At 42.5% G+C, this 21,868-nt stretch overlaps 1 protein-coding gene across 1 annotated transcript in view; it reads left to right on the forward strand.

Annotated features, from left to right (window-relative positions):
- The window catches only part of FAM117B (family with sequence similarity 117 member B), a 43,889-nt gene extending 23,767 nt beyond the window's left edge, over window positions 1-20,122 (forward strand). The window contains 9 exon segments of the mRNA XM_033151956.1: window positions 4,419-4,612; window positions 7,129-7,269; window positions 8,481-8,585; window positions 14,569-14,668; window positions 14,671-14,708; window positions 16,623-16,848; window positions 17,152-17,159; window positions 17,161-17,273; window positions 19,174-20,122. Coding sequence (XP_033007847.1) covers window positions 4,419-4,612; window positions 7,129-7,269; window positions 8,481-8,585; window positions 14,569-14,668; window positions 14,671-14,708; window positions 16,623-16,848; window positions 17,152-17,159; window positions 17,161-17,273; window positions 19,174-19,492 — 1,244 coding nt within the window. The 3' untranslated portion in view covers window positions 19,493-20,122.
- The last annotated feature ends 1,746 nt before the right edge of the window (window positions 20,123-21,868 follow it).

A 21,868-nucleotide genomic window follows, 5' to 3' on the forward strand; every position in this document is an offset into this window, starting at 1 on the left:
AAGCTTTGCACTTATTATCCTCAGTTGTATCTATGGATTGATCAGTGGCTGGATGAACCAAAGAATCATCCCAGTGATTAAGTTCCTAGGGCCTCTTTCCATTAGGAAATTAATGCTCCAATTGACTAATTCTAACAATTTTTGAATATTTAGCTTTAAAATGGAATCACCCAACTTTATGGAGGAACATCTTCCTTTAATATAGGGGAAAGTGGCTTGGGCTGACTAAAGGTTAACAAAAACCTAGTTCAAAGTCAGTGGGAGTTTTACAGCTGAAATACAGTACCGGCAAATCAACAGGTCCAACTGGCTTGTGCAATGGTAAACTTAAACGTTTCACACACAAAAATTGAACCCCAATGGAATTGTTCCATTTAGTGGTGGAACACATTATCACTTGGTTTGTTGGAAAACAAAGTTACAAGACTTAAACTAGTTTTATATTTATAAAATAGTTTATGGATGCAATTGCTCTTATCCTTCCTGACTTGAACGCCAATTTCTGCTTTGTGTTGTTTTGATGAATAACTTTGAGTTTGTGACACCTGAAGAAGTGGAAAAGATCCTTACAAATGAAGTAGAAATCTCCATAGTTTTGAAGGAGCAGTGATGAGACCACTGGTTCAGAAGCCCTCACTTGATTTCACATTTTAACAATTTTAGACAAAGACTGCAGCTTGTGTCCAACATTGAGTGAGTGGATGTCCCTTTCTCTCTGCCCCGCTTGGGCATGGATGGCCCATTCTGTTTCACTGCCTGAGGAATGTTGCACTCCCTACTCACGCCCCCAACCTCCTCTTCCGCTGTCGCCAGAATGCCCCCCCTTCACCTTGCTGCTTATAATCTCCAGCGGCATTCGAAACCATCAACCAGGCTTCCACAGTTTCACTTGCACTGTAGCATACAGTTCAATAATTTGTGGTGATTTTAAGCATAATGGTACATTTTGGCTAGCTGCTCCTAGTATACTTTATCAACATACAACAGAAGTACGTGAGAGGAATGGTTAGCATCATTTTTTAAATAAATTACGTTCAAACTATACAGAAGCTACCATACCATTGGTGTCAGAACTTCCCATATTAAACACTCTGACATGTTTTTGGCTAGTTGAAGCCCATTCTGAATTACCGTACTCCTCCTATGTGGTGGTGATATGATATGCACTGGGGAAGCTAGCATCTGTTACCAGCTTAGAACTAGTAGAACTCTAATTGTGTAGCAGTCTAGTTACTGTTCTGCTGCTTTCCAGATGGCAAGCATGAAGCTTAGGTGCCTAGCAAAAAGCCCTATCCCTGTTTGTGGACTCTGACAGAAACATAGATAATGCCAACAAATATATTGCAGTTACATCGTGATTTACCTATTTATCGAATCTAATGCTCACCTTCTTTGGCCAGATTACATTGTGAAAATTAAGGTGTCATCAGATTCAATAGCACATTTACATTGGCTAATACCTTTTTGGTTTCAAGGTTCTGAAAATTGAGGTGTGCATCATTCAATGGCACGTTAGACTAGTAAATACGGTACTTGAATTTTTTATCATGTTTTATAGATTGTAGGTTTTTAACTGGAATAGAGATATCTCATCTTGAAACCTTTTTTAACTGTATTTGTAATATTTATGTGAATGCATTGGGCAGCAGACTGATGCGGCACAAACCTTTAATTGCCATATTTGCTGCAAATATCAATGTAATTTTTCTGCTAATGCTGATAACTTGTAATTTATATAATTGATGTATCTGCAATATCTCAATGTATGAGTACGGCAACCTAGTAATTGTTTGGATTCGTTGTTTCCAGCCATGAAGTTGTGGAAGGATGTGTCCATTCTCTCATCTTACTTAATTTATGTTTGGCCTAACTTCTGGGTTCAATACCGTCTCACTTTCCTAACCTAAACTAATTGATGACAACTTACTGGATATACATCATTGTAGCAGTTAATCTCTAACTGTTAACAATGATAAGTCAAAGTTTATGGTATTTTCAAAAAGGAAGGCCAATATTATTGGACTGTGGATGGACAGAGGATAGGACAAATCGATTCTCAGGATCTGGTTTGATGCCTGTTATCTGTAATGTACAGAGTAAATTAGCAAAGATCAAAGCAGAGTCTGCAGTAAGAACATTCTTCAATTTTCTACACAAAAAGAAGTAAATTTGTTCCAGCTGCTATACGAGTGCGCACTGTAAAAATTGTGACCCAGATTTTGTTTGGAGCCTCAATATTGTTTCCAGGACTTGAATTCTCTTGAAAAATTGAACAATATTAAGGCTCCATCTTGGGCAGGGGGCAGTATGAGATGCTTTCTTTCTCTCTTATTTGATGTCACTGTAATTAGTATGAGCCAAATCTGATGAAATAAAGAATGAAAATATAGATGTGTAAAAGCTGGTTGCATTGGCTAATGGACCATGTACTCCACGGTTGTTGAGTCTTAGCTGATCTTGTTCTAATAATTGAATGGCATATTTTAAATTTTCTACAATGCCCAATTGCAGAAGAGTATTTTATTGGCCCATTTTCAAGACTTTAGATAGCAGATTTCCTAGAGTTCCCTTAAAGATAGATCCTGCCTGTATAACCACTCAGAGGTTGAAAGAGTGTCTAGTCATGTTTTACTGTTGTTTTTATCAGATAACGCATAATTATGAGGTGATTTCCTGGTCAATTGTTAGAGACCCTTCTGACTATATTCCATAATTACCAAGCAAGTAGCAAAAATATCGGAATGTTGTCATATCATGCCTCTTAATTCTGCTATGATCATTAGTTCTTAGCTTGTCATTTTTTAAAACAATTGGGCTTCATTGACGCTGTGTTTTTGTATTTTTATATTTTGTCTTACTGGTTGGTTGATCATAATAAACATCTGATTGACTAAATACAAGACCAATAACGAGTATCCTATAACAAGAGAACTTCAGGCAGAGGGAACACTGAATAGTTTTGGAACCATTGACTATAGTATAATTAAGTCTAATAAAATTAAGACATTTCTGAAATACCTCTATTGTTCATCAGCCCAGCTGTTGTAACTGCTATCTTGAAGCAAGTGCATCTCTTGTTATGTAGGTCACATCATGTGAAGCTAGCAGCTGAGCAGTTGTGGGAAAAGAAGGGGGGCTGAGTAGCAACACAAGGGAAGAAATGACAATGAAAATACTACATGATTTGCTGAACTGCAGACAGTATTTTAATGAAATATTCTGAAATAGCCTAGGGAGCTAGATGAGAAAATACATTGGATGGATTCAGAAAAAATATATAGTGAGAATATATATTTAAATTTTACTCTCCTGTTAATGGGGATGAAATATAGGTGCAAACCTTGTGTAGTTAACCATAGTATATGTTTTTATTGGGCTGGTGCTAAAATATATACATGCATTTATCTGCAAATGGAAGCATTGGTCATATGATGCTCAATTATTTTATGCAGTATAGTGTACTATACTGCATGACAATGTATAATGCATTTTAAGCAAAACAGCTTGGTGTGTAATGCATTAAGCAAACTAGCTTCTAGGCTAATAAAATAATGGTAAACTTTGTGCCCTTGCCAGAGTTGTTTACCATTTGTGCCCTTGCCATGTGCACTATGTTTTGTGTATTTTTTGTTTTTCAACATCTGCTCCCTGCGCATAATAAACTATTCATGAATTTCTGGGAAGTTTTAGAAGAAATTGGATGAAAAGAAAAAGTCACGTTGTGTGCCTGAGTGAGTTCTCTGAATAATAATGACTTTTAATTGTGTGTATGGATTGGAGTGGAGTTGATGGCTATACTGTATTTGATTATATTTTTATTCAGAAACGGTAGCTCTGCTATTGTTGCAATTCTAGTGATTGCTTTCCCAGATAACTGATTCAGTATGTTTGTGATTTTTAAATTGTAAAATGCACTTTTCAAAAGTTTTACCAATATTGAGGAAAACCAGAAAGCATATATTGGGGGGAAATGGAGTCTTCTGATAAATTATTACACTTGAGTACTACTACTCTGGGCTTGAGGCTTTTTAATTTTATTGTGCAACAGGGAATTAGAAGCACAATTCCTAGTATTAAACAATAAGTTAATGGAGTGTAATTTATCTCAAAAAATGTAAATGGGGTGACCAGCTAGAAGGCAGATGTATTTAACCTAGGACTGCCAATCAGTCAAATTGTAGTATATAATAGCACAAAGGGAAAGTTCATCAGCCTATTCAGTCACAGTTTAATACAGCTGTGCATTAAAAAGTCTTCAAGGCCTAAACTTTATTCATTGTTGGCAGCAGAGTGCTTCATAAATAAGACGTTTACCAGTTGTATACAGTCCAAATGCATGATACGCAGAATGAAATCTGTGTAACAGTAGGCTTTATTTCCTCTCAGAGTCAATTTTTTTCTTTTTCTTCTTATTTTAGTTGATAAACCACGGCCACCTTCATCAAGCCCTTCCAGTATTGCTCGGCGTACCCCTTCACTAGACCTACTTGCTGCTCCATATCTTGCTGGACAATGGCCTCGTGAGAATCATGGTCAAGCTGCACCGTGCATGAGAGACAAAGACACAGGTAAGAGTTCATATATACTAGGAAAAAACATTTGCCAGGCAGGGGTAAAGGAATGTCAGTCCCACTGTCTGCTGTGGTGGGTTCACAGAAGTTCAGCAGGGGACATTTTCTACTGAATTTATATGCTTAAACATTTGAAAGCATTCTTCTTTGTGCATAACATTTGTTAAAATTTCATCGATGTTGGTCTAAAATGTTAAAATGGAAGTATTGAGACCTTTACTATGTACATCATGAATTTCCAGTGCCTGGTATTAATCATGAGTTGATGATTTTTGTTGCTTTCCTTCTTGTATGCATTGATATTTCTCACGTAGTTTTTATGGTACGTGTATGTGGTACGTATCATACAGTTTGGTGTAGTGATTAGAGTGTTGGATTAGGATCTGGGAGGCCAGGGTTCAAATCCCCACTCAGCCAAGAAGCTCACTGTGTGATCTTGGGCCAGTTACTAGCTCTAAGCCTAACCTACCTCACAGGGTTGTTGTGAGGAAAACAGCCAGGAGAACTATATACACCACCTTGAGCTCTTGGGAGGAGAGGTGGCATAAATGCAATAAATAATATATATATTTGAGAGTGCATAGAGCATTGAACATGAGTAAGCAATATCTTCTCTAACTATCCTTATTTGGTGTGTCATTTCATGTCTAGTATTTAACAAATTAAGTTGTGGCAGTTGTTGACGTGTAACAGAGGCTCTTGGCAGTTCAAGACATAAGCAATATTGTCAGCAGGCTTTATTTTAGTTTAATGTCTAAGCAAGGTGATAGATGGCCCCCAAAATAGCCCAATGTGTGTTTTCTTTATGTTCCTGCAAAAATGTACATGCACCATCTTTTAAATAATTTAGAACAATGGACCAAGGAGACCCAGGTAGTGTCCCCAGTCCAGGTTGGATTTTGCAAGGGACATTGCACAATTGATTCATGTTTTGTTTTGAATTATTTTATTCAAAAGTATTTCAGCAATCCAACAGAAAAGTTGGAAGTTGGACTTGTTGTTCTCTCATCTGCGTTGAATATGAGTGACAAGAGCCTAGGGAATTTTTATTATGTTTAAAAAGAAAAACCAACCCAAAGTATGTCCTCAGAAACAGCTGCTGTGCCATTTCACAGAGAGAGTGCAAAAGGAGCAAATAACATTGCCTATATCTAATTATATAAATAGTAAACACCGTTCATTATTTCTGTGATGATTTACAGTTCCTCTTACTACGAACTGTAAAAGGTATGAAATAAGACATTAGAAATCTCAAAGCTGCAAGAAATTCACAACAGCAAATTATATCTTCCTCCTGCTCCTGGAGCCCTGTAGTCATTTGGCAATTAGTTTCAGGATCTTTAGCCCTGATGGTGTGAGTGCCATATAGTGACTGGTGTTTGGGAGACCCTTTTAACAGCTATTTTACTTATTCTCAATGCTTCTTTCAACCTGTTCTGATTTGCCTCCTTTGGGAAAGACTGTAAGTTACTTCACTGGACAAATGACTGCTGTTTCTTGTACCACAGCTATACTGTAATAGTGATGTAAAATACAATGTATGTTTTACAATCTGGCCTTGGGGATTCTCCTTCAGATTGAATATTTTGACCCTGCTATTTAATATTTGCATAGATAATGTACAGTTGCATTGCTTGGTTCTAAGGACACACCATATGCAAAAATTGTATACAACCAGAATTGATTTTTTTTTTTGGTGGAGGAAGCCATGCAGAGAGGCTTCCCCTGTGTTTCTACTACCTCCCCTCCACAATTGAAGGAAAAAAATTCCAGTACTGCTTTCTTATGTAGATAAGAAGGTTTTTATTTCATCATCGCTAGATCCCTGGATGGTCACAACAGTGCCAGCCATTTAAGAACCTGGGTTCACTTACCAAGAGGAGCAGCGAGGTTGCACTTGCGCAAGTGCACCAGTGCTACTTACTGGGAGGACAAGGTGGCAGGGAAGTTTGGGCTGTGTGGGTGCTGCAGTGCATTCACATAGCCTAATCTCCCACTACTTTGCCCTCCTGGTAAGTGACATTGACTCTAATGACAGGAAGCTAGTGTTGTGGCTCTATCCCACCAGGCAAGCTGCTCCTGCGGTGTGTAACAGTTGGATATTGAGTTGTTCAATTTCCTCTGAAGCATCTGTAAGAACCATAATGCAATTTTTGCTGAATATGCTAAAATGGACGTTCAGTGTATTAATTCTGTGCCCTCAATTTGGATATAAAATTAAATCTGACCATAAAAGGTCTTCTTATCTGTGGGAATTAAAAAAATTTGTTAGCTACACATGCATTTACTCAACTTAGATTTCATACTTGCCCACCAGATATCTGACAGGCAAATTTTTTAATAGGCCAGTAAATGACTGCATTTGTATATGTGGATCAGACCAAATCAAGGCATTATACACTGTCTTCTGTATTGCCCTTTATATAGCTCATTTAGGAATAGATTCTTCTATTCGTTTCAGAATGATTTAGGGAACTAAACTTTTAAGGTCTGGCATGTTGTATTTCTGAAATTATTTTGATCCAATCTGTTTCTAGTCAGCCTCTGATTTTAATTTTTTAGAATCATTTTTTTTTCTTTGTCCTTGTCTCAGACTGAAAGTGCTTGGGCTGAAGAATACTTGGAAAAGAAGAAAGGCTCTCATAAGCGATCGGCATCTTGGGGCAGCACAGACCAACTTAAAGAGGTTGAGAAACATGTTTAGCTGTATTCAAGTCAATACACACAATAGCTGCAAATGATTGTACATTCCTTACACAACATGATAGATACGTGATCTCTCAACAATGAGGCCAGATGCTGCCCTTTGAGCCTCTCTATGTGACCCTTAGAACTTTCTCCAGATCATACCCCTCTGCCTTCTTTTGCCTCTGGCCACCACTGGCCTGTAGTCCCTGGAAGGTTGACCTCAAGAAAACGCAGCCTGCAGGCTGACAGATTCCCCATTCCTATGCTGTACTTAGCAAGAGGAGCAGTAAAACACGGGGTGCTGTTCTAAATGTTAACAAAGCCACCCATCTGACTGCTCAGAAGGTCAAGATCCAGCACGTGGAATTGGCGTAGAAACATGTAATAGAGAAGAAGACATCATAGTTAGAGACTGGCATGGTAAGAAGATGGCTAAGTGTCAGTTTCATCAGATTGATAACCATGGAGAACATACAGCCAAATTATTTTTTTATGTCAACTTTTACTTCTCTCTTTTTTTAAAAAAAAAAACTGCTGGTGTTCGAAATATGATATGAATATTTGAGTGCCTGACCTCACAGGGAGAAATGCCCCATGGGTCTACTTCCTGCCATCCAACAAATCTGTGCAACCAAGTGGTACAGATGCAACTCAGTTATAGGCAGAGGAATTTGTCTCAGCCCTTCCCTCTGCCCCAGCTGCTGCAACCGTCTTGGCATGGCTCTTTCTCATGCCTCCTGCTCATAGTTGGGTCAGATGGTGGCAGTGCCCACTGCCATGATATCAGTGAAAACCAAGGCTGAATGGCAGGTGTCCAGTGAGCCTCCCCCCATGTGGAATGGAAATGCCAATGTTTCCACCAACGTGCATTCAGTTTTCACAGTGTTCCCACTTGGGAGGCACACATCTTTCCATCCTGCTTTTTTCATGAGCTACACAGGCAGATTGGAGACAACTTCATTCTGCTTCCACTGCAAGCCAAGTAGGAGGCAAGAAAAAAGCCTGTAAATGATTGGTGGTACATAGGCATCCCTGTTCTTGCTGTGGTCAACATGCTCTGAGGGGAGGGAGAATGCACATGTTAATGTTAGTAGTATTGTGCACTGTTCCTAAGTGGTTACTGGGGTAGTAACAGTACTTACTATACATTTGACATAATGTTCAGACTTTTCATTATAAATTTTACAGGGAAACCTAAAATGTTGTCCTTCAGATAGCAAGCTACGCCAGCAGCTGCAAAGAAGTAAACACAGCAGCAGGCATCATCGGGACAAAGAAAGACAATCTCCATTCCATGGTAATCATGCAGCCATTAACCAATGCCAGGTACGATCACAATTGTAATGTAAAATTTGGAAGGGGTTCGTCCAGGGGTGTGCTGTGTTTTAGGCGCTGTGTCACACAAAGAAATTCCGCCAAAAGTCTGAAAGCTGTCAGCATTCGAGGAGGCAGGAAGAAAATAATAACAAAAATAAGTGGCATGCAGCTTTCTTTATTGCCAAGCAAATGTTTGCTTTAATCACAGCAAAGGTGGCATTTTTCCATCTCCGCCGTATTAAGAGTTGGCCCCCTACCTCTCTCGCCTGATCTGGCCACAGTGATCCATGCACGGTCCCTCCAGACTTGACTATTGTAACTCGCTCTACGCGGGCTGCCCCTAAGCTGACCCAGAAACTCCAGCGGGTGCAGAATGCCGCGGCAGGCTCCTTACCGGGTTCTTGGCCGCGGACCACATTCATCCAGTGCTTACCAGCTGCACTGGCTCCCGGTGGATACAGGATCAGGTTTAAGGTGGCTGGTTTTTGACCTTTAAAGCCTATCGGTTTGGGACCCTCGTATTTAAGGGACGCTCTCTGGTATGCCCATGTAGGACCTTAAGGCCCAAGTGATAATCTTTTGGAGGTCCCGAGCAACAAAGACGTTAGGTTGGCCTCAACTAGGGCCAGGCCTTCTCAATATTGGCCCCGACTTGTGGAACAGCCTATCACGGAGACCAGGGCCCTGCGGGATTTGCATCTTTCCGCAGGGCCTGCAAGACGGAGCTGTTCCACCTGGCCTTTGGGTTGGTTTCTGTTTAATATTTATGCTTCATCTTTTATTGGTGGGTTATTTTGAAATTGAGACCTGCAGTTTTAATTGAATTTTAAATTTGTATTTTAATCTGTTATTTAAATTGATCGTTTTTATGTTTTTTGTTGTGATTTTAATTGATGTTAGCCGCCCTGAGCCCGGTTCTCTGGCTGGGAAGGCGGGGTATAAATAAAATTATTATATTTATTATTAATGGGGGAAGAAAAGACTAATAATAATAATAATAATAATTTTTATTTATACCCCCCCCTTCCCCGCCAAACCGGCTCAGGGCGGCTAACACCAATAAAATCATAACAAAAACATAAAACATTCATTTAAAATACAGATTAAAATACAATTTAAAATTTAATTTGGACTGCAGCCTCATTTTTAAGTAGCCCACCAATCACACCAAAAGAATGAAACATCAGGTTAAACTGAAACCAACCCAAAGGCTAGGTGGAACAGCTCCGTCTTTCAGGCCCTGCGGAAAGATGCCAAATCCCGCAGGCCCTGGTCTCTTGTGACAGACCGTTACACCAAGTCGGGGCCGGTACTGAAAGTCCCTGGCCCTAGTTGAAGCCAACCTAGCATCCTTGTGGCTCGGGACCTCCAAAAGTTATTATTTGAGGACCTTAAGGTGACTAGGTTTTGGGGAGTGATCATATGCAAATAATGAGCCCTAACACCCAATGTGTTTTTGGTTCTGAGCTTCCAGCAGGCACAGTGTGGATAGAGTTACACACTCAAATGAAAGAAACATAAGTTGAAATTCTCAAGCCAAACACTATGCCCCAGGCACATTGCAGGTGGCATGTCCAAATGATGTGCAATTGCCGCCGCCCGGGTCTTTTCGGACCTGGAAGAGGGAAGATTGGGGGCAGGTGTAGCATAACAGGGCAGGACACGCTTATGCGCACCTTGCTGACACATGCAGGGGCCGGAACGGAACCCCTGCGCAAAATGCTTGTCACCTGTACTTGTTAAAATCTAAGGTATGCTCATAGTCTAGAAAAACAAATGCACTCGCTGCAGTTTATTGTAACATATATCTTGTATTCCTCATCAATAAAAGATTCAAATCACAAGTGCTGACCTATTCTGGAGGAAGGAATGAAGTGAAATTTTTAGGTGATGGGATAGAGCAGGAGTGGCCAACAGGTCGATCGCGATCTACCTGTCGATCGTGAGCAAGTTCTGTCGATCGCAGGTAGATCTTGGGTTGCTTAGCGATCGGCAGCCTAAAAGGGGGAAAAAGCTCTCCAGGGGAGCTCCCTCCTCTTGCCTGACCACAGCTGGCCTCTCTCTCTCTCTCTCTCTCTCTCTGTGTGCCAGATGGCTGGCTGGCACCTCCCTTGGAGCCGCCTGCGGGGGGGGGGCAGCGAGGATGGGGGAGTGTCACCCTTGTGACACTCCTCCTCCTCGCTGGCCGCCCCTGCAGCGTGGAGAAAGTCCTTTTAAAAAAGAAAAGCCAAAGCCAAGCAGCCTGCTTTTGCCTTTTCTTTTTTTAAAAGAGCTTCTCTTCCCACTGCCGGGCGGAGCCGCCTGCGGGTGGGGAGAGCGAGGATGGGGGGATGTCACCCTTGTGACACTCCTCCTCCTTGCTGGCCGCCCCTGCAGCGGGGAGAAAAGTCCTTTTAAAAAGAAAGCCAGGCAAGCAGCCTGCTTGCCTTGCTTTTCTTTTTTCAAAAGGGCTTCTCTCCTTTTGGGGCGCTCATCCTGCTACCACCTCTTGCAAGAGCAGACAGACTTCCTTCCCCCCCTCTCTTCCCTCCCTCCCTCTCTTTCACCCCTTCCTTCCTTTCCTTGTCTCTCTTACTTTCTTTCTCCCTCTCATCCCTTCCCCCCTCTTTCTTTCCCTCTCACCCCTTCCTTCTCTCTTCCCTCCCTCCCTCCCTCCTTCCTTCTCTCTCTCTCTCTTTCTCACTCACCTCTTCCTTCCTTCCTTCTCTCTCTCTCTCCTTCCTTCCTTCCTTCTCCCTCTCTCTCTCCCCCTTCCTACCTTCCTACCTACCTTCCTTCTCTCTCTCACCCTTCCTTCCTTCCTTCCTTCCTTCCTTCCTTCCCTCTCTCTCACCCTTCCTTCCTTCCTTCCTTCCTTCCTTCCTTCCTTCTCTCTCTCACCCTTCCTTCCTTCCTTCCTTCCTTCTCTCTCTCTCACCCTTCCTTCCTTCTCTCTCTCTCTCTCTCTCTCTCTCTCACCCTTCCTTCCTTCCTTCTCTCTCTCTCTCTCACCCTCCCTCCCTTCCTTCCTTCCTCTCCTCTCTCTCCTCCTCTCACACCCTTCCTTCCTTCCTTCTCTCCCTCCCTTCCTTCCTTCCATCTCTCTCACCCTTCCTTCCTTCCTTCCTCTCTCTCACCCTTCCTTCCTTCCTTCCTCTCTCTCTCTCCACCCTCCCTCCCTCCCTTCCTTCCTTCCTTCCTTCCCCTTCTCTATCACTCACCCTTCCTTCCTTCCTTCTCTCTCTCACCCCCTGTCCTTCCTTCCTTCCTCCTTCCTCCTCCCTCTCCTCCTTCTCTCTCTCTCCTCCTTCCTCTCCTCCTTCCTTCCTTCCTTCCTCCTTCCTCCTCTCCTCTCACCCTTCCCTTCCTTCCTTCCTTCCTTCTCTCCTTCTCTCTCCCTTCCTTCCTTCTCTCTCACCCCTTCCTTCCTTCCTTCTCTCTCTCTCTCACCCTTCTTCCTTCCTTCCTTCCTTCTCTCTCCACCCTTCCTTCCTTCCTTCTCTCTCTCACCCTTCCTTCCTTCCTTCTTACTCTCTCTCTCACCCTTCCTTCCTTCCTTCCTTTCTCTCTCTCTCACCTTCCTTCCTTCCTTCCTTCTCTCCCTTCCTTCCGTTCCATCTCTCTCTCACCCTTCCTTCCTTCCTTCCTTCTCTCTCTCTCCTCCTCACCCCCCTTCTTCCTCCGTCCTTCCTTCCTTCCTTCCTTCCTTCCTCTCCTCATCACCCTTCCTTCCGTTCCTCTCTCACCCTTCCCTTCCTTCCTTCTTCGCTCTCTCTCACCCTTCCTTCCTTCCTCCTTCCTTCCTGCTTTCGTCTCTCTCTCACCCTTCTTTCTTCCTTCCTTCCTCCTTCCTTCCTCCGCTCTCACCCTCCCGCTTCCTCCTTCCTTCCTCCTTCCTCCTTCCTTCCTTTCCCCCTTCCTTCTCGCTCACACCCTTCCTTCCTGCCGTCCTTCCTTCCCTTCGCTCGCCGCTCTCACCCTGCCCGTCCGGCCTGCCTCCTGCCTCTCGCTCTCTCTTCTCCTTCCGCCCCCCCCTCCTCACGTTTCCTTCCTTCCTTCCTTCCTTCCTTCCTTCCTTCCATTGGCAGGGAGCCGAAGGTGATCTCGCCTAGGCGCAAAAATCCCTAGCACTGGCCCTGCCTCCCAAGCCACCGCGGGAGGAGAGCGATCCCTGCAGAGGCTTAGGATGGAAGCCTGAAGCTTCCTTCCCAAGCCTCCCTCCCTCCCTCACCCCACACCCCAGTCTTCCTTCCATGCAGGCAGCATCTCCCTCCCTCATCCCACACCCCAGTCCTCCCTCTGTGAAAGTACGGTAGCATTTATTACTACTCAGGAGGAGGATGCAGCAGCAAGATGAACATTTGGGGAAGGTGTGAATTACTGGTAGGGGTTTGACTTTAAATGGAAATTGAATGAGATTTCTCCCTCATTCCTCCCTCATATGAAAGCCCCCAGAGCTCTCTGCAATGAACAAAAAAGAAGAAAGTCCCACTTCTTTTGCCTTTATTAAAACAACTGTGTAGGTCCAAACCATACAGTCCTTAGAGCTAAAGGACTCGATGTGGGAAGCTCATATATTTCCATTGCCTGCCCCCCTTACTAGGGATAAAGTCTCTCCTTATTTGTAATGACAGTAATGGTGGTTCTTAATGCCACCACTGACTGCTGTTCACTTTACATTGTTGAAATATTATTCTGATATACTGGTAGTTTATTAAATAGTTTAGTTAGTACAACATTTGATTCAGAATATTTTTTTTCTTGTTTCCTCCTCTAAAAACTTGTTGCGTCTTACGGTCAGGTGCACCTTATGGAGCAAAAATATTGTATGTGGCCAAAATTGATTCTGGTATTCTGGAGTTAGAATAAAGATTTGGCAACTTCCAAAAAATTGAATTAATTGTAGAATACATGTCATTTCCATTAAAATCTGATTTGGACATTTAAAAAATTGTAGTCATTATCAGTACAAATTACTCATTGTGCAAAACATCTCTGAAAATGAGATATTAACTCTGAAAAATGACATTTTTCTGAGGGCCGTGCAGAATAATCATCATTTTGGAAGTTTGTGCCTAGACAGAAATTTCCAAATTTAGAAGATGCAGTGAAATTTTACACTCATGTTTTGGTTCTACTTATTTGTGTGAAACTGCATTTTCATATTTAAAAATGACGGAGAGTAAGCAACATTCAAACATGACAGATGAGCACCTTAAGGATTCCCTGAAGCTGGCCCTGACACAGTACTCGCCTAATATTGAACAGTTGGTTACTGAAATGGTGATGCAGGTGTCGCACTAACAAAGGATGAAGGCATGTATTTAGGCAGGTTAAAGGAGTGGGTAAAGGAGTTTGTGCGGAGTACAGATTGTGAGTGCTTTTGTAACTCTCTCCAAAGAAATCTGTAAAAGTTTCTGTTGTCCCCCGTAAAAGGTTACCAAATCTGGTCACCCCCCTTTCCTCCCTAAAAAAAAAATCAACAACTTTGAGCCGAACCCCCTAAAAAACGGGGCATTCCAATCCTCATCCCAAAAAGGTCAACAACTTTGAGCTGAACCCCCAAAAATGGGGGTAGATCACTGCCAGATTTTAATTCTGAAAGTAGATCACAGTCTCTTGGGAGTTGGCCACCCCTGGGATAGAGGGATAGCATTCATGGCTGGGCTCTCATGGTCCATTTCAAACACCTTACCAAAGAGATGAGGCATAAGTCAATTGGAAGGGAGTTCCGTAATTGTGGAACACTCCGTGAAGTCTTTTTCCAATGTGCATACCAGCCTAACCAATCTTATTAGAAAGCACACAAGGAGGACATATGAAGCAGATCCTGATGTATGGGGAAGATTCTATGTATGAAGACAATTTCTCCGATAACCTTGTACCAAGCCATTTCAGGGCTTAACTTTCTTGCATTAATGGAATGTGAGCTGACAGCTACAGTTTCATTTTCTCCTATATTAAACTACAGAAATGTAGCATTTTTCAATTACTATTTTTGGGGTTTGTCTAGCCACCTGTCCCAAAGAGTGTGCTAGTTCCTGTGATACCAATTGCCAAGTCAACAGGATCACGCTTCCGTAACAGCATAGAGGGGCTGAACCAGGAGATCGAATAATTATAAAGGAAGGAGAGAAAGAGGAACAACTTATTGTGAGTATACTATTGCAGTCAAATAGGTTTTAATTGCAGTCTTATGCTAGTATGTGAAATTTCATATCAGAATATGAAAGATATGAAATTCTTTTTAGACATAATGTTCCTGGTTCCATGGTTTAGAAAATCCGAAATGAACATCAGGCTCATGCCTTCATCCGTTGCTCCTCCCCCATCTTTTTCACACCAGCTTTTTTTGCACTGATTTTGGTTGAATTAATTCACAGGTTCCTCATGTCTGAAACAGGACACCGTGGTTTAATGTCAGTTTATTAACTATATTCTTCAATCAGGATCAGACCATGGTTTCAGAACCTGGGTTTATATTCAGTGTAAAGGAAAAGGGACCCCTGACCATTAGGTCCAGTCACGGACGACTCTCGGGTTGCGGTGCTCATCTCGCTTTATTCCAGGTCATGTGGCCAGCATGACTAAGCCGCTTCTGGCGAACCAGAGCAGCGCACGGAAATGCTGTTTACCTTCCTGCCGGAGTGGTACCTATTTATCTACTTGCACTTTGACGTGCTTTCGAACTGCTAGGTGGGCAGGAGCAGGGACCGAGCAACGGGAGCTCACCTCATTACAGGGATTCGAACCGCCGACCTTCTGATCGGCAAGCCCTAGGCTCTGTGGTTTAACCCACAGTGCCACCCGCGTCCCTATATTAAGTGTAGTGCTATGTAAACTCCCATTTCCACATTGGGACTCCCCCCCCGACTCTCCCAGATTTGTTTGGTGGGTTCCTCCAACCCTCCAGAGCAGATTGGGGGTGGAGCATAAATATTTCTACTTTCACAAAGTTTAGTTGAATACCAACCTTGGTTAATAAATTGGCATTAAACCACCATTTCCATTTCGGACGTAATGGGGCACTGTGGAGACCACAATTTAAGCACCAAAGATGCATGCAGGGGAAAGGCGAGGGGAGTATGCGAGTTGGACACTTGTTCCTGGCTTAATACTCTGGTTGAAGGGTGGGAACCTGATTTCCTGAGGACTGAAACATGGCACTCTAGGCCTCTCTGTCTGGCTTTTGGAACTCTCTTCAGACACCCCTTCACTGGCCCTGCTTCACAGCCTGAGATTCGTTGCCTGGCTGGAAGTGTCCTTGAACTCTGATGACGACTCTTGCTTGCCTGGATGCAGGTTTGAAAAGAGGGGTGGGTGTCAAAAGCAGCCTACTTTGTGTGTGTGTTGTGGGGTTATTCTTTTGTTTTGTTTTTATTTGACTATTATATTGTGCTTTTATCATATACTTTTTATATATAGGCTATCTTCAGATGGATGGCGGCATATAAATTAAATAAATAATACAGGGGTGACATTGCATTCGTTGCTCTGCCCGCTTTTGCCTCTGGTCCTCAGAAAGGTCCCCAGAGGGGAACGCTGACCTCAGGCTGATGACACGTTCCCCACTCTTGCTTTAGATTATTAAGACAGGAGTGTTACTTCCAGAGCTTCCTACTATTCTGAATATCCAAGTAATTGTGCATTCAACACTTCCAAGACGAAATACACATGTGTGAGAGTTTTGGAGTCAATGAACGTCATTGGGAAAGGAAAAGGAAACCAGACATTAAGAAGGGGGTCATTCATGAGTACCCTGCTTCAGTCATTTGGTTGCTTTTTGTACAAGATCATCCCTGTAAATCCTCTTAAGTAGATATATTTTCACCCTTGCTCAGAATCCTTTACTAAGACTCAAATCTCCTTAGGTTTGACTTCCATCTCTCTCTCCCTCTCTCTTTCTTTTTGTGGAGTCTGAAGAATAAACTAATCTTCTACTAAAGGGGTTTATTGATACAAAAGACTACAGTAGTCTATTAACATGTAAAGTAATTTCTTATCCAGACAAGATTAGTGGTCTGCTGCATGGCAAGAAGTTTATACATACGTTTTTTTTCTTCACAGCCACAAGATATTCCAGATGGGCACCGAGCCCCACCACCTTTGGTGCAGCGAAGTAGCAGTACCCGCAGCATTGACACGCAGACTCCTGGCGGCGCAGAGAAAGGCAGCAACAACAGCAGCAGATCCCAGTCTGTGTCCCCAAGCTCATTCCTGGCCATTTCCAATGAGGGCAGTGAGGAGAGCCCGTGCTCTGCTGATGACCTACTTGTAGACCCCAGAGATAAAGGTACCCGCCGAGAAGTGCTCCTAAAGCATATTACAAATTTCAGGCCTAGGCATCTGCTGAAGTGTGATGGGGAAAACGGGAACTGAGCAGAAAGAGCAAATCGTCTCTCGCGCATTGTGGACTTTTGAGGGAATATTTACTGATATTTCTCACGGCACTGTTGGGGGATATTGATGGGTACACTGGTGTGTCTGGGGGGCCACGTTGGGGGCCCTGGTTTTAAGAAATACCAGTAAGAGTGTGGGAGAAACAAGGGCAAGTGTACTGGTATGTTTTAAGGAACTAAACCTTTGTTCGTTACAGAGAACGGAAAACAATTCTCCTCTGCCCAAATACGCCACCTCGCCAAAACCCAACAACAGCTATATGTTCAAGCGCGAACCTCCAGAGGGCTGTGAGAAGGTCAAAGTCTTTGAGGATAGCTTGTAAGTAGTACTGTACTTCATAGTTACAAAGTCTTAACATTTCAGAAATATCTAAACTTTGTCTAGCAGTGCAGCTTTAGTGGCTAATCTCTGTATGGACTCTTCCTAATGTTATTCATTCAGCTCCATCGTTTTGTCAGTTCATAATTCAGTAATCATTTAAAACTGTTTGCAGTTGTCGTTGTCCCCCTGCCACTTTTTAGGGAATGCTTAGGTAGCAGAGGTCAGACCCAAAGCTGCTTCATCAATGAGAACTGTGATATATTGCTCTGAAAGCAGTGAAACTGTCAGACCCAACTTCATATCAGGGAGAACACCATCTTCTCCTGAGCCTGTAGAAGAGCAGAATCTCATGAGCTTGTTTTGATTTGGAAACACTTGGAAAAACCATGAAGTGTCACGCTACTTTCTGAGTGTGTCAGGAAGTGCAAGACAAGGGAGAATCCCCAATTCTTTTAGGCTTTGGGAAAGATGGTGGCTTTGCCAGCTTTGAGTTCAGTTGTGGACTGCCTTATTTAGGATTAAGATAACAATGACCATTGTGATTCAGTAAATCATGGGTACTTTTCAGGACAAGCCTCCAAATTAGACAGATCTTAGTCCTTGGGCCGTTTCCAGTGGCATCCTAGACCTCTCTCTAAATCATCTGCCTTCTCCTCTTTGCTCCTGCTGCGCTTGCAAAGGCACTTCTTCTCCTTCTGACACAGCTAAATAAGGTTGTTTTTCACTTCTAGCATTGGTGCAATGCCAGAGGGAAAAGCACTGGCTATGTAAGTATATTGGGGGGTTCCTTTTCACTGCAGTTTTGGACTGGGATGAGCGCTGTAATGGAGAGGAAACAACCCCCACTCTTCTGCTGATCAAGAGAAGAGTGTGTGGGGGGGTGCCCCCTGTACAATGTGGTGGGTATGTCTTGGCCCCGGGCATGTTCTGTGCTGGCATGCAGCCCGGAGAAGATCTGCCCAACCCTCAGTACAGTCCTCTGGTCAAAACTGCTAATCATCCCTGTACCAAACTCCAGCTTGGTGAACATGAACCTATGTTAAAGTGATAGATAACACATCACATTACAGAGGAGTGGAAGGAGGCTTGTAAAAGGGAACTATTCCATCCAAGCAACCTCACCACTGCAGCCATCTGTTCTCCCTGTTCTTCAGAGTTGAAGAACCCTCCACCCCACTGTGTTCTATCCCATGCCGTTCAATAAAGTCACCCAGCTCTCAAGAACAGGGTTTCGTTTGTTTTTTTGCAGGGGCGGGGACTCATCAGACTTCAGTGTGGAGGAAACAATAGGAAGTCCCTTTCCGATAGCTTGTTTCCACTTGCATTTCTTGGAACCCAACCCGATTTCTAAAGTGGTTGAATTGTGTATCAAGCAATTCGTAATGCTTCATCAGGCAGTTGAGACTGATATGAAAAAGAGGTTTGCTGATACACATTGGATAACTGAATGTGTGCATGCACACAAAGAAGTGTGCATGCACACGAAAGCTCATACCAAGAACAAACTTAGTTGGTCTCTAAGGTGCTACTGGAAGGAATTTTTTATTTTATTTTGTTTTGACTATGGCAGACCAACACGGCTACCTACCTGTAACATTGGATAACTGTAATTTTAAAATCTTCCATGCTTTTTTACATTAATCCAATAATGAACCTGTTAACGTATTTCTTTATCTCTGGGATTAGCACAACAAACACTGTAAGTCATTTTTTAAAAAAAGAATAATATTTTAGCATAATGAAGTTTAAAATGCCTTCTTCCTTTCACACATGTGTGCTAACGTCCACATACTTAATTTTCATTGCATCTGAGATTTACAGTTAACATATTCAGAACACTGGCAACATTTAGCTTTCTGTACTAAACCTTGTTGCATTGTTATTCTTTCTTTTGTAGGCCAAAGCCCTTGCATGAAATTCCGGCCTTTTACTGTCCTGACAAAAATAAAGTAAACTTCATTCCTAAAAGTGGCTCTGCTTTCTGCCTCGTCAGTATCCTGAAGCCACTTCTTCCCACACAAGATCTTACACTCAAGGGTGCTACTCATAATCTGACCGTCACGCCTGGTATGACACCTGCATTGCTGCAGCCTATTGCCATGGCCTCCATCTCTGCAAATGCAGTCCAAGAGCGGCTCCCTGGCGGAACAAACAAAATTATACCACAGATGTCGGTGCTGCAGCAGTCGAGACATGGTGAAGAAACTGAAGGATAAACTTGGTTTTGTTAACTTTTAAGAGAACTTTATCGAAGCTAGTTGTGATTATGCCTTCCAAATCACATCTGTTCGCATCATGATTGCTGGCAATTCCATAAACAGGTCATACTTGATCTCCATGACCATGACAGTTAGGCTGGCATGAGATCTAGGAAAAGGAGTGGCAGAGAAACTGCTATACTTGTCTTGGGAAGGCTCAAATTAAATCTCTGGCCTGCACTTTTTTAAAGCTTTGGTACAATAAAGGGAGACATACGTAACGCTTTACAATTTGGGGAGACCAATTTTTCTGATGCATTACCAATCTTCGGTTTTGAAGAAGGAAACGTTCAAGACATACCAGCTGTTCCTTGCCAAAGATCTGCAAGGGAGAAACAAGCGAACGGCACTGTAAGAAGTATTAGTTCGTACGAATCTTGAGCTTTTTGATGCATCGCAGAAAGCAGGATGATCCCACTTTTCTTGCTACATCGTTTCCACTCTTGGGACCAAAGGACTGAATCTTCTCAGCATTCTACGATGTGACCAGCATTCTGTGATGTGACCACATCCTCCTCCCACATAAGCTTAATCTCCTTCAAACCAAGAAGAGAAGCAATATTGGTACATTACGTGCATTTGGGTGGGGTGGGGGTGGGGGTCAAGCACTCACATAGAGGTACCTGTCTGGAAATAGTGTTTTAGAGCACTTCTGCCAGTAGTGTATGACTCCTTCCCAGTGTTGTGTTTCAGAACAATATTCCCTTCTCCCTCTCCCCAAAAATGCCAACTAACCGTCACATCAGTGCCTCCTGGGACATCTTGGTTTGTTGTGTCGCTTTCAGAATCTAGAATTGCCTTTTGGCCTATACCCAATCCTATCATGTCTTGCCACTACTATATAAACTGTGTAGTCATATGATCTTGAAACGGCCATGCATGGTTCTTCCTGCTTGTCAAAGTACTGTCTTGTGGGTCTCTTGAGGGTAAAGTTTGTCAGGCATGATACTTGTTAAAGCAGTTTATTTCAGTGGATATAGTCTCCTTTTTGACTAGCAATATTGTTTAGGGTATTAACCTAAGGATCATTTGATTCTTTAATATTGGTCTGCAGTTGTGGCCCATTTCATTTCTTTTGTGATCTTTCTAAAAAATAATTGTAATGGTGTAACAATCAAAAATGGGATGGAGTTTCCATTACTAAATCTGTTTATGAAGGGTAATGAACTAATCTGGGAACGAAAGGAGATTTTACCGAGACTTAAACAACTAGAGCTAGAGCAGCTGCTTAAAGGCCACACTTTCAGATTCAAAACACCTCCAAAATGGCAAATTATCATGGAAGCTAGGCTAGTACTTTCAAAGGAGCTATTAGTACAGAATGATTCAAAATTAATTGGTGCCAAGCTATGCACTTATAGGAAAGTTTTTTTGTTTTTTGTTTTTAAAGGGAGGCTTTCCTGGTATCTTTAGACTAACGAAAATATTGTAGCATTAGTGTGACCATTCAGTTAGTGTGATTGAAAGGCATAGCAATACTGTTGTTGCTGTTCATCTTACTATGTCTATTCATCACCAGTAACCACTTGTTTGGAGTGGGTCACACCAACATCCGTTTGTTCTTGCATTCATTTTTGCTTGTTTAGTAATACCAGCTCCTATATTGCTTGGCCTTTTGGTTTCACTCTATGGCTTTTTTGTTTAAAAAAAAAACACAAAACACCTCTCCATACTCAGGGTATACATACCTTCCCAGTTTGGTGACCACTTTGTACACCTAGCAAAGTGGGTTCTGGGCTACAATATACTTGTTAGTCTTCAAGGTGCTATAAGACTTTGTTGTTTTTGCTGCAACAGACTAACAAAGCTATGCTTCTGGAACTATTTTTAAAGTGTTACTTCATCATTTTTGTACCTTGGTCCTGTATTGTACTTTCATATCTTTGTTTCTGCTGTGTTCTGCTTACATATTTTGTATTGGCACAGCAAGATGGTCTGATGCCCCCCCTCTTCTTTCTTTCTTTCTTTCTTTCTTTCTTTCTTTCTTTCTCTCTCTCTCTTTCTCTCTCTCTCTCTCTCTCTCTCCCCCCCCCCCCCATCCCCAGTTCCTTGAACCTAACTTGCCTGACATATCCAGTCTTCGGACTACTTATTTTGCAGCAAAAACATTACCATTAAGGCAGCTGAGTTCGAGTGTTTAAAATCAGGTTTTTCTCTCCTTTTTGAAACAGGTAAGGATGAAATGGGGAAAACAATGTAGTATTTTAAAACTAGGTCAGTTGTGAAGCAATGTGTTTCATCAGCGTAACTTCTGTGAACACACAGCCTTATTTAAAATTGAATGTTGTGGCTTGTGAAACATGGGAAGGTAGGTTCCCTCTGCGGTTAGAGGAA

This window comes from Lacerta agilis, chromosome 1 (assembly GCF_009819535.1).
Source record: "Lacerta agilis isolate rLacAgi1 chromosome 1, rLacAgi1.pri, whole genome shotgun sequence".
Classification (NCBI taxonomy): Eukaryota; Metazoa; Chordata; class Lepidosauria; order Squamata; family Lacertidae; genus Lacerta; species Lacerta agilis.